This window comes from Anabrus simplex, chromosome 1 (genome assembly GCF_040414725.1).
Source record: "Anabrus simplex isolate iqAnaSimp1 chromosome 1, ASM4041472v1, whole genome shotgun sequence".
Classification (NCBI taxonomy): Eukaryota; Metazoa; Arthropoda; class Insecta; order Orthoptera; family Tettigoniidae; genus Anabrus; species Anabrus simplex.
The window spans coordinates 861,743,195-861,757,158 of NC_090265.1; the positions used below are offsets into that span (position 1 = coordinate 861,743,195).

The window sequence follows — 13,964 nt, forward strand, 5'->3', positions numbered from 1 at the left end:
GAGTTCTAATTTTTTAAAATGTAATGTTAATGGAGGGATTTATTCATGAATGATGTAAAAATAGACGATGAGATTGCTCGACATTTAAATGGGCGTTGTAACGGTTCGATTGAGTTCTTTAATTTTGTCGAGCTTGGTTTAAACTGAAGTTTTAGTATAGCCCTAAATTTAAGTCTATTAGGAAATCAGAGTGACGTTTCTTTTCAGTACTTATTTTTCTCTCTTCAGCGTGTTAGTTAACTGTATTTTAACTTGGCTGTGGTAAAGCATTTCTATAGCATTTTTGTGTTTCTTAGTATTCGACTTTGTGCCTAGATCATTTTATGTTGTGACTTATCTTCTATTTTAGATATACCTAGATTCAAACTTGAATTAACGAATGTCAAAATTGGCTTTTAGATGGGACCAGTCAAGGCAAATCAACAGAAGTCTATTGCTCCAGTCCGGAAGACCCGGAGCCAGGCTGCCCTGTCTAGACCTAATGTTCTTGAAGTAGCAATGGAGAAAAGAAAAGCTGAAGCGTCTCCAATTCAGAAGAGAACCACCAAGAGATCAGCTTTTGGAGATCTTACTAATAATGTAAGTCACAATTATTTGGAAGTTTTTGTGTTGTAAACATTTACTGCTGGCTTGGCGTACCTCTTATCTTTGTACATGTTTTAACCTGCATTTCCACCTTCTGTCAAAATGTTGCTACCTGCTTCGCAAAAGCAATATAGTCTATATGTTCATATATATCTTAATAAATAGCCTATGCTGTGTGCTCCTTAGAAATTAATGCCGAAGTATAGTGTACTTATGTTCAGAGGCACAAACAGTTTTCTCTTTTGACACCTGTACACTATTTATAAGTGCCCATGACTAGTATTCGGAGATACATAATGTTGCATGTTGTTGGGCTACAGTCTGACGTGGCCTGATGTCAACTGCATGCCATTATTATGGCATAGTGGTAAGGAGTTGGACTGGTATTTATGCAGTCCTATGTTCGAACACAATCTGCTTTTTTTATATGTGATAAATGCATATAAATATTCATTAGACAGACTTCAATGAATTCTCTATGCTAATATTCCATTGCCAGTAGTGATACCGTTCTGTTCACACTTACACTGGAATGGTATCTTTGCACACTCTTTGTTACATAGTTTACAAACACAATCCTGCGATGGTTTGTGGCATTCTGGTCTCGTGCAAAGTTCGGTCTGTGTGGTCTATTTTAATGAAATTTTGCGCTGCTGGTCTTGTTATAGTACTGCATAATTTGTTTGGTCCTGCCCATTTTCAGTTAATCATGGGATCAGTTGTATAGACTTCTGATTCTTATCTTAGCTTTCTTCTTTATCTGGCCCTTCTTAGTTGAGTTTCTTGTGTAGAAGGTAGTGCGAGCCTGGTGCGTAATTCTTCTATGAGAAATGTTTCTCTGGCGAGCTCGTATGCTAGTCTGGAGGGAGTGTACTTTGAGACTCCCAGTGTTGCTTTCAGGGATCTCGATTTCACACATTCAGTGGTCTTTAGATTGTTGTATTTGAGATTGATCCATGTGATTTCTAGGCGTTGAATAAGTTCACAGCAGATGGTAGTGATGACTGTGTGATGTTTGAAATGTCATGTATTCTGTCTGTTGCACTTTCTTTAATTTGAAGGTTAAATGATTTGTCTGTTGTTTGAAATGTTACTCCTAAATATATGAAAGCGTTTGTAAATTTTATCGACTCATTGTGTAGCAACATAGTGTCTTCAGATTGTTCTTCCTCCTTCCCTGAAGATTATTTGTACTGTCTTTGATTGGTTTATGGCAAGGTTCTTAAACACTACTAAAGGTTGGGCCCAACGCGAGACGAGCTGCTATTGATTAACGAAATGACGTCACAGTAGGAGCAAAGCAGCCGAGCCCTGAGCGCGCAAATCGGTAGGAATCTCATATTAGCAAACATTACAGAACTAATTGTAGACCATACATAAAGATTACTGCTGTTATAAGATTGAAAAAAGTACAGGATAGTAACTTTTCATTATTTCTATTACGAATAAGGCGTAAATGTAACGTGACGGCACACTGACCAACGCTTGAAATTTATTAACATTTCCAAGTTCCTCTATTTAATTTAAAGGTCACGCGCTCTCAAATCTGTAAGCATAAATATGAAATGTTCGTAATATTAAATCTTTACAGCAGAACTTCCGTGATGGAACTACCATATGCTAACATACGATATACTGACTCGCTTCTGCAGGTATCGAGTTTCAAGCTTAACACATATTATAACAGCAGCAGAAGTAAGTTCATATTCGAAACCATGTATAGATAGTCCTGGAAAACCTACAACCTGTTTTCCCGTTTTTGACCGGGTCAGGGATGTAATGAATGAACCATATAGGCCTATAGGCTATTATTACAATGGGGTCGCCACTCCCAAAGTGATTTATTAATGACTGATAAATGCTATGAAATGATAATGGAGAGAGATGACGGAAACCCGGAGTACTCGGAGAAAAACCTGTCCCGCCTCAGTTTTGACCAGCACAAATATCACATGGAGTGACCGGGATTTGAACCACGGTATCCAGTGATGAGAAGCCGACGGAGGCGCTGCCGTCTGAGCCACGGAGGCTCCGCATAAATAGTCTACTTTTTAAAAATTAAACAATAAGAAAGAACAGGAGAACACTTAATTAGAACGCAGTCATACCTGTGAGATTAGATGTCATGAAGTGGTTGCTTTTGAAGATGAAATCCACTGTCGTGCCTTTCGCCGATGAGCAGCTATGGATTTTTTAGTTCATGCCCGAATGTTCATTTGTCTTATGTGTATAAGTATTCTCGTTCTAACATACATTTTTACTATTTCTGGTGGTACAGCGGGGAATTTACTGCCAATTATTTGACACACTTTGCGTATAATATTAGGTATGCGTCACAGTTCATCACCTCTGTGAGTGTCCGTGAAAGTTAACTCAAATTCCTTTATTTGGTTTACCATTCTTCTGATGGAACGAGTAGACCTCCCCCAGATAACGCTTCTGTCCATCCCACAGGGGCTGTACCAGAAGAAATGGAAAGGATTTCCCCAGTGGGACTTCCCATTGACATGTCATATTTTCCTTCGCGGTAGGCGATGTAGCCGGCGAGGTACCGAAATCTCTGCTGAACAATCAGGTGTTGCTGTAGATTATGGTGAATCATTAACGGCACGGTTTTCTATCACAACGATACTGTACTATGAACACATACATTTCACTCCTGCTACTATTTCACTGTTCACGCAACTAAATAAAAGAAAGTAAGTGCACCTCACTGCACGAAACATAGCAACTTAACAGAGATCTCACAGGAACGAAGTACGACACACATACTACGCAAAATACAGCAGGCCACTATATAAACCAACAGCAATATACGGAAAGAAATTACGTATAGTTATTACGTGGAAATCCTTTCTTTGTAAGACAAACATATATAAACAACGAAATGAGATACACGTACGGTTGTATGCTACACAGTCGCGGTGCTCCTGTGATGACGTCAAGAGCAGGACGAGGGAAAACTAACATCTACCGCGCAACCAATCTGGGCCACCCGTGGGTTTATGGTAAACTCATTGTTACTTGTCCAAGTTTGAAGTTTATTTACAGAGTCTTGTAGTCCTTAGGCACCTGCTGTGGGATGAGCAAATACCCATGAAAACAAAAATGACATTGTACAAGTCCTATTATACACCAATTCATACATACAGTCTCGAAACCACAACACTGACCAATAGAGATAATTCCAAACTTCAGGCAGCTGAAATGAAATTCCTACGCACTATGATCCAGAAAACCAGGAAAGACAAGATTAGGAATGAAAAAATTAGAGAAGACGATTCTCTCCTCAATAAGATTCAGATATCAAGACTGAAGTGGTTTGGTCACATGAAGAGGGTGCCAGTAAACAGAACTGCAAGGAAGGAATTTGACAGAAAGGTAGAAGGAAGACAACCCGTGGGAAGGCCACGAAGGAAATGGATAGATTTAGTTAAGAGCGATGTACTGCTGAGAGGTCATGATTGGGACAAGTTGGTGGAGGAAGAATGGTACAAGGACAGGATGAGATGGAGGAGGCTCATATACCATACCCGGGAAACTGGAGGTGGTTTAGGATGATGATGTAGTCCTTTCCTACATGTCCAAGCGAGAACTATGTAGTCAGCGTATAGGTACATGACTACTGGAGGTGTGCATATTTGGCTTGCACCAGCTGTGTAGTGCAGGGGGTGTAGCGAATCTCCCTGTAGTATCATTCAATCAACATTGATCTGCATGCCCATGTGGCAGATTCCCAGTTTGTTTTCCTAGCCTATTCTTACATGAGTGCAAAGAATTTGGAAATTTATTGAACATTTCATTTGGTAAATTATTCCAATCCCTAACTCCTCTGCTTATAAACGAATATTTGTCCCAGTTTGTTCTCTTGAATTCCTACTTTTAATAACACCACTCAAACTTATTCTTCTACTAATGTCATTCTACTGGCAGTTCAGAACATACCCATAGTTGAGCAGCTCATCTCCTTTCTTCCCAGCCCAAACTGCAACATTTTTGTAATGCTACTCTTTTGTCGGAAATTACCCAGAACAAACGAGCTGCTTTTCTTTGGACTTAATTCTTAAATATACCGGGCGAGTTGGCCGTGCGCGTAGAGGCGCGCGGCTGTGAGCTTGCATCCGGGAGATAGTAGGTTCGAATCCCACTATCGGCAGCCCTGAAAATGGTTTTCCGTAGTTTCCCATTTTCACACCAGGCAAATGCTGGGGCTGTACCTTAATTAAGGCCACGGCCGCTTCCTTCCAACTCCTAGGCCTTTCTTATCCCATCGTCGCCATAAGACCTATCTGTGTCGGCGCGACGTAAAGCCCCTAGCAAAAAAAAAAATTCTTAAATATAGTAACTCTGGTGAGGATCCTATGCCCTGGAACCCTAGGTACCCTAGTTAGGTTTTTACAGACACTTATATGCCCTCTCCTTTACATCCTTACTAAAACCTCATAACCATGTCCAGAGATCTGTACCCTTTATTTACAATCCCATTTATGAGATTACCCCAATGAAGATCTTCCCTTATCCCTTTCAGACCTGACAAAAACTGGCGGTGTGGATTTTTGTTTGTATGTCAAAAACTGACAAATGCTCTTAAATACATATATTTTTAGTTTATTCTACAAAATAAAAATTAACATCTGAAAAAAAAAAAAGCACCCGCACAATTGTGCGTGTCAGGACTTGCTTCACTACTTACAAAAAAGAAAAATTACCTCAATGCATGTGAATATTCATATGTACATGATCAAATGTTCTATTTTACAGTGGGGATTAATTTAAAACAATTAAATCTTCGTTCAAACACAAGTAAACGTTACATTTTCCACATTGAGGACTTTTGCTATTACTGCCCTTTTGGCAGCAGCAGCAGCAGCTTGTCGTCAGACCTGAAAGAAATCTGGAGGTGTCTAAACGTAAAAAACTTACTAAAATGCTCTTAAATACATGTTTTTACAGTTTATTTTACAAAATAAGAACTATCGGCTGAAAAACAGAACCCACACAAAAATTGTGCGTGTCAGGACTTCATTCACTACTTGCAAAAAATTTAAAAAATTCAACACAGTACATGTAAATATGCGCATGTACATGATTAAATGTTCTATTTTACAGTGTGGAACGATTTTAAGCAATTAAAATCTTATACATTACATTTCTCATGTAGAGTAAGAGTTTTTCTTTCACAGTCCTTTTTGTGACAGCACCCAGCACTCCTGCATGCATTGGCTGTAACGAAACCTAGCCCGCACATTTGTGTGTATCAACATTCAAAACCTCATGGTATTACGTACGATGTTGTAAGTTCACAATTTACGTTTGCTACATAATCTACACACTTCATTGATTATATTCTGATATTCAGTAAAGCTTCTAGATTAATATGAATGCAATAAATAAATAAATACTTACTTTAGGCATTACTGCTTCCTGCCATATTCCTAATGAACTGTATTTTTAAACTCTTCTTCCTGCCCCCTGGTGGTCAAGTACTAAATAAAAACAGTTGAAGTACATGCTACATGTCCTGCACAAGCACTGCAGTCCGGTCTAGCGCCAAGAAAACGTCAAATAAGCTCAGACATAAATAAAATAAGAACCCGCACAATTGTGCGTACACGGTCTGAAAGGGTTATACCAGGTGTCTGGGTTAAAGGTATAATAATATTAAATTTAATATTTTGTGAAGTAGTGGAGATATTTACTTGCGATTTGTTTTACAAGTAGGGTAACTCAAAATGTTCGTTTACATACCTTTATTCGCATCAGAAGTATCAACCTTACTTACAGATATTTAAGGAACATATCTACATTCCTACTATACAAATATACAGACTATTATACAGTCACAGTATTAAAAAAACATGATATCTACATTCCTACTATACAGATATACAGGTCTATTATACAGTCACAGTATTAAAAAAAAAAAAAAAAAAAAAAAAAAAACCATTTACATTCCTACTATACAGATATAAAAGTCTATTATACAGTCACTGATAAAGCAACAGTTCAAGAGCTAAATAATTCTTGCCCAGTGTTGGGCGACGTCAATAGCGTTGGGGGAGGCTGCAATCAAGTTTTTCATAGTGCACATTGAAGGACATAAAACACCCTGACATAAATGTTGGATCGTCTGCTGCTCTCCGCAATCACAAAGTGATGTATCACTTGAGAAACCCCACTTCCACAAATTTACTTTTGTTCTGCCGACTTCTGTGCGTAGTCTGTTAAGGGTTTTCCATACTGTCCACTTTTCCTGGTGTCCATGTGGAAGACTTTCCTTCGGCTCTATCCACATTTTCACCCTAGCATTCTCTGCTTTCCCCTCAAGGTTAACTGATGTGCGGAGAAAACATATTCTAGATTTTAGCCTCTGTGTGGCTGGGTGGTATCCATAGAGAGGGTGTGCTTCTGAAGATGATGATTGGAGCCTTTCTTTGTTAGCTGCTACCTCCCTACGAATCTCACAGGGAGCAATACCAGCTAAAAGTTGGACCTTTCAATGGGTGTAGGTTTCAAACATCCAGTAATGATCCTGCAGCTTTCGTTTAGAGCGATGTCCAACTGCTTTGTTTGAGTTGACCTGTACCAAACCGGGGAAGCATATTCTCCTGCAGAGTAGCATAGAGCTAGAGCTGATGTTCTAATGCCTAATAAACCTCGATATGCCCACCTTTAGTGGCGCGACAGACATCTAATCGGTATTCCACTTCTCTCCAAATATTCTGCAGCATTGTAGGTGTGACATTTGCCATAGCTGCATGAATGCGATGGCGCAGATCTGGTAGATCACAAACTGGTGTCTGGTACACTTGATTCTTGACCAACCCCCACAGGAAAAATCAAGTGGCATAAAGTCGGGGCTTCTAGGGGGCCAAGCAATTGGACTACCTATCCCAATCCAGCGATCTGGGAACTCATGATTCAAGAAATCCCTCATACCTTTCACATAATGGCATGGTGCACCTTCTTGCTGAAAGATCACGTCACGAGGAAGTTGTGGCACAACATGCTGCTCCAACATGTCTAGGTAACGTGTTCCATTAACCGTACGCTCCGCAAAGAAGAATGGGCCAGTAACCCTGTCCTTCAACAATCCACATCACACATTCACTTTGGGAGAGTCCCGGTCCAACTCTTATCACTACGTGGAGGGATGTTCAGATCCCCATATGCAGCAATTGTGCTTGTTTGCCATGCCGGAAATATGGAATATAGCCTCGTCCGAGAAGCAGACCGAATCGAGGAATGCCTAGTTTCCATCAATTTTTGCCACAATTGTCTCCGCAAATGCCTTCCTTAGCGGCCTGTACTGAGATTTGATTTTCTGGCAACGCTGCAGTTTGTACGCCCGTAGGCGCAACATTTTATGGACGACATCATGTACTGTCGAAAGAGGTAACTGCCCACTTGCTTGTCGAATTGACTTACAAGGGCTCGCGGATTAAATCAACTATATCCTCTGAAACTGCATGCTTGGCATGGCGGCCCGACATCGACAGCAAGGTCCCAGATTCTCAAAGGCGCCTGTCCCATTTTATGACAGTTACGGAAGTGGGAACAGCATCAGTTGGTAACAGTCCATACTCACGCCGAAATCTACGTTGTACTAGTGTAACGGATTTTATCTCGGCGAGCAAAAGCACACAGAGCGCCTTCTGCTGTGGAGTCCACATGGTTACTAGTGCACTTCTCGTGAACGCATGTGATACCACTGCCAACGCAAGTGAACACAGAAAACGTTTTGAGTTACCCTAGTTGTAGAATCAAACCGCAAATAAATATCTGCATTATTTTTCGAGTTATTAAATTTTATATTATACCTTTAACCCGAACACCTTGTATTACCACATAGGTACTTACAGTGATACCCATAAGGAACATTCGCCCCATCAATGCAGTAATTAAAATTGAAAGGACTTCTCCTATTAGTGAAACTCGAACCTGACTTTTAACCCCGTTCATAATCTTACCATCGCCTGCTGTCCATCTCTCAACATTGTAAAGGTCTTTTTGCAGTTGCTCACAATCTTGTAACTTACTACTCTAGGTTATACAGAATAACATCCGCATAAAGCCTTCTCTGATTCCAGTTCTTTTCTCACATCATTTATATATGTATAGGGGAAACCGGGACAAGATGACGAATCGACCATAACTTTTGTAGTATTGTGTTCACTAAGTTAGCTATCGTGTGAACGATATCTCACACGTATAACTTACACACAGAAGGAAATTTCTTTCAGTCTGTGACAGGCAGTGGTAGTGGGTTATCTGTCCGGTGCTCTCACACTAAAATATCTGAGGTATGTGCAGGAAGCTTCTACTACTAGTGTGCTCACAGTATGAATTAAGTCTTATTTTCTTTAAATGTCAATGTATTTCCAACTTACTTCAGTGTTAACCGAATATTGATCACAAAATGTCTCTCTATCATAAGGGCAAAGCGCTTCCTAAGTAGCCTGCGGCAAGTTGACGAATTCGTCATCTTACCTCAAGCCAGGTATAGGTTACACGTAGTCACCTGTACCCTTACGTTAATTACAGAAATACCTAGAAATTATCAACGGAAGACAAATAGATGGGACTGGGATGAAGTAAGCACGATAGCCGCAATGCATACTGTCAAAGAATCCGATGTCTCGTAATGCAACTATGAGCAAAGCTATTGAAAGATTTGAAACATGTGGAATTGACCCTTTAAACCCACAAATATTTTATGAGGAAGATTGCTCTCCAGCAGTGACAACTGAAAGATAATATGAAAAACGGTGAATAAAAGTAGCCTATATTCATGCTCTAAATGAAGAGTGGATCAATGTGTGATAATTGTAAAGTGTGGTGGAATGAAGACTGCTCAAGTTTACAAGGTAGTGAACGGTTTCTGTCGTGTGTGCTGAGTATATTCCAGTTTAAAACTGTTTTCTTCAGAGTTCTTGTATTCAATGTAGTCCACAGTAGTTATTAATTTTAACATTTTTCAAATGTACGTTCTTTAGAAATGTATGTCCTTGTGTAGTACATAATTAAAATTAAGTTACTTCAAGTTTTCATGGTGTGGTTAACAAATTTCAGTGAAGTTCCTTGTTGAAACTGTTGAGAAGAATGTTCGTCAACTTACCCCGGGCACGGGGCAAGATGACGAATTTACATAATATTAAACTTTACTACTCTATGAAAAAAAAAATTTAAACAAGAACTTTGAACATTGCAGCCGTAAAACGCGTCATGTTCTGGCAGAATGTCAAAAGAAAGCTCATCGTCAGCTTGCCCCTTCTCCTCTATACTAGTGATGTAAGAAAGGCATTCGCACCATGCTTTGACACCGATGCCAGAAACGACACGGTAGGCACGGTGCCACGATTTAACATGAACCAGTGCCAGTGGCACTGCCATAAAAATAAATCTGCAAAACGTTTGCAACGTCAATATTGACCTTATTTATACCGTTAGTAAGGACAAGAACACACATCAGGTCTGCTTTTCCACGAGTACATCAAACAGTATGTCGGATTGGTGGGCACTGGCCGCTGGCACTGTTGCTGAACAAAGCACTATTGTGTGTGGACATGTACAGGCCAGTGCTTCGCAGATTGGTGTCGGTGGTAGTGCGCCAGGACAGACCGCTTCTACAGCACCTACTGGTCGCCCCATCCTACCAAGTGCTGCCGGACCGTGCCACGGTATGCTTTTCTTTGTCTTGAATTCTGTGTGAATGGCAGATAGACAAAAATCTAGCCCTTTGTGGAGCTGTGCCAGAAAATAGCAGTGTGAGATATTTGTAAATGTTGTATATAATTCAAATCAACATGTTTATAACGGCATATGCTTCTTCGTACTAGGCAGGCAGAACCGTTAAAGTGGTGGTTGGGAAGAAAGCTTCCGTATCCCAATCTTTACTATTTACCTGTCCGGAAGTTGTGTGTTGTAACAACATCCGCACCTGCCGAAGGTGTTTCTGAAAGCTGGTCAAGTTTTCACCAACACTGTCAGCGAATGAAGTGAAACAAGTACTGTTCTTGAATGTGAATGGAAAATTTATTTGAGGGTTATTTTTTAGTATTTTGCTTGTAAATTTTCACTAACAGACTGTCGGTGAATAAAGTGAAAAAAATACTGTTCTTGAATGTGAATGGAAAAATTATTTGAGGGTTATTTTGTAGTATTTTGCATGTAATATTAATATAAATTATGGTATATCTATGTGTAGTTCCTTTTTCTGTCAATACATGAAGCACAAACATTTTTATGAGTCCAATGAATAAGTAGTCACCATGGCGCTGGCATTGTGCACACCAGTGTCAGCAGAGGCACTAGAATTTGCATCATTAATATATACAATGAAACCTCGTTAGTATGTTTCTCGTGGGGACAACGGGGAAAAAAAAATTGTTAGGCGGGTAAACGTACTATTGAATATCCCATTAAAAACTATCCCAACAGGGAGATGGTATCACTTTACACATTAGTACATTTTACATTGTGTGTGTAGTATTTCAGCAGATAAAGGAGAGCACTAAAATGTGTGAAAAAGTTGAGAGAACAAATATAAATTCCCTACTGGAACCTGTTAAAGTAACAAGAGTCTATTGAAGGATGTGAAAAACACGGAAGAACAGATGACATTCTTTTGCTACAGTATGTAGCTATAGTACCTACATATTATAGTAGATCACTTTCTTCCTAAAACAGTTGTATAATTGTTAGTTGAAGCCATAGGTTTCTGACCATTGGGTAATTAAACTGTTTTCTGATCACTTTGTTTGAGCATGAATTTCTCGCAAGGTTATACTCGTCACACACGATTACGCACCTTTGGCTACCATCTTGAACACGAAACTTCGGCAGTACTCGGCATTGGTTCAGACAGACACGCCGGTGTATAATGAAAACATTCCATCTGTCAAACTAGCCGTTTGTATGAATGGTATACCGCTTTACCATTGCCTGCATCTTTACATAACTTTTTAATGGGATAGGCCTACAGTATCTGGAAGCCTTGTTACTTAACGGCACTCACAAATTACTTATCGAAGATCTGCCATTGCTACACTATAGACTTATTTGAACTTCAGTTGTACCACACGGATTTAAATCATCTTATCACAAGAACAGTTATTGGCATTACCTTCAATTTATTGTGTGAAGTGGTATAAAGAAGTGAAGTGATTATTTGTGGTGTGACAGCCTGCTTATGGACTAATAGGATAATCATGAGAAGTGCAGTAGCGCGGTACATACAGTATCTGACTTGTGATAGCCAAGCTATGGATAAGAAAAGGGTCGTGGAATGACTCTCTAATGAAGGAAAAAATTTCCTCAAAGAAGTAAGGAGTCCACATCTTAAGCGCATAGAGTTGGCGCGAACGTTAAAACTAGCACCTGCTTTGAACACTATTGTGGCTAACCGAGAGAAAATTGAAAATACGTGGAAGCAAAATAGAAACGGAAAAAGAAAACGAGTGCACGAAGGAAAGTGTCCGAAGTTGGAAAGAATGGTTTTGAATAAATAAATGTCTAACATCTGATTGGAATGGGAAATACGCTACAAGCACAATAAAGTGCACTGGGTTATTCAACACTCTCACTGACAACAAAGACCTTTCCGTAGATTAAAGAACATAGAACAAAAAAAACAGTTTTCACTTTGAGAAAATCAAATGATCATAGATATGTCTCTCGGTCATCACCAGGGGTAGAAGAAAATAGAAATAATTCAGTAGCCAGCTCCTTTTTATCAGGAGCCAGCACATTTTTCGCAAATATACATTATGAACACCACATGTTAGACTAGGATAAAGCTACGTATTATTTTTGAAGTGTGACCTTAAGTAGTATAGTCTCAGTTCATATAAGAATGGAAATTTATATTTTAAGAGATACTAACCCAAATAATCACCAGTCACCTTCAAGGTCATCGTCTTTTAAAATTACACTGCTTATGCCTGTTTGATTTCCCACCAGTAACATTGAACTTGCTTAACAATTTCATGTTTTTGGTCCCTATTGAACAATATATAAGTAATAATAATAATAACTTAAATGTTTCCACCTTTTCAATACAATATATTCACAAGATTACAAAATTATACGGTACTAGTTTCGACCCATCTAGGGGTCATCATCAGCCGTATTGGAGCAAAGATCATTTGTGGCGAAATCCTAAGACAATATTATTTTAAAGAATAACAAGTGAAATGAGATGTTATGGTAATAGTTAATAATACAAGGAATATACATAATAAGAGGTTTTTAACAAAGAATAAAGTATAAATGGGGTGTTGTAAAAATTATAATCATGGAAATCAGTAAGTTCTTGTATTGAAATGAAATATGGCTTAGGAAGAGGGCTTAAGGTGGGGCTGAAGGGTGCGGGAGAAAGTGTAATTGTCTTGGAAAAGTACCTTTGATTAAATTTAGGATTGAGTTTAGGTTGGCTGCATTATTGTTTCTGAGGAAAGTGATAAATAGATCGAAGAGTATGTTGGGTTTCTCTGAGATTTCATTGAGATTGTGACTGGCATTAAAGTATTGGTCTAGGTGTATGTAGTAATTTTCCATTATGTTCAGTAAAGGGCCCTTGTTTGCTAATACGAGGATGTCCATGTCTTGTTCAATATTGGTGAAATTATGGTTATAATCTTGCATGTGTTGGCCGATGGCTGAAAACTTGCTGTATTTTATTGCGTTAGTGTGCTCGTGGTATCTGATAGTGAAGTTTCTCCCGGTTTGCCCGATGTAGGTTTTTTTACAGGTGTTACATTTGATCCTATAAACTCCTGATTTTAAAAAACTGCTGGTCTTGTTGATGTGTGAAGTATTGTATAAAACATTCATGTTCTTATTGTTGGTTTTGAAGGCTATTTTAATGCCTTGTTTCTTAAAGATGTTGGTTAACTTGTAGATATCATTGTTGAACGTGAAGGTGGAAAATGTTAGAGGTTTGGTTATTTCTTTTTTGAGGGTAGTTTTTGGGCGATGTTTGTGTTTATTGATTATCCTTTCTATAAAATGATTGCTGAAGCCGTTGAATTTTGTGATTCCGCGGATTGTGTTGAGTTCGTTTTTTAGATCTTTATTGGACATAGGTATGCTGAAGGCTCGGTGAACTAGGCTGTTGTATGTGGCTCGTTTGTGGGACTGGGGGTGCACTGAATCTTGGCGAATGGTGGAGGCTGTTTGAGTGGGTTTTCTGAAAATTTTATAACTGAAAGAATCTGAGTTTCTAGTGATGGTTAAATCTAGAAAGTTGATTTTTTGATTTGATTCGGATTCTAGTGTGAATTTGATATGAGGATCAATATTGTTGAGTCTTAAGAGGGTGGTGGGTGCGTTAATTGATTTCTCATTCATGATTACAAAGACATCGTCGACATATCTGG

General features: G+C 39.0%; 1 protein-coding gene across 3 annotated transcripts in view; it reads left to right on the top strand.

Moving 5' to 3' along the window:
• CycB3 (cyclin B3) overlaps positions 1 to 13,964 on the top strand; it is a 177,440-nt gene that overhangs the window by 93 nt on the left and 163,383 nt on the right. For all 3 annotated transcript variants that reach the window (XM_067136461.2, XM_067136463.2, XM_067136462.2), the window contains exon 2: positions 400 to 579. In XM_067136461.2, the coding sequence (XP_066992562.1) occupies positions 400 to 579 (180 nt within the window). The remainder of the gene's footprint in view (positions 1 to 399; positions 580 to 13,964) is intronic.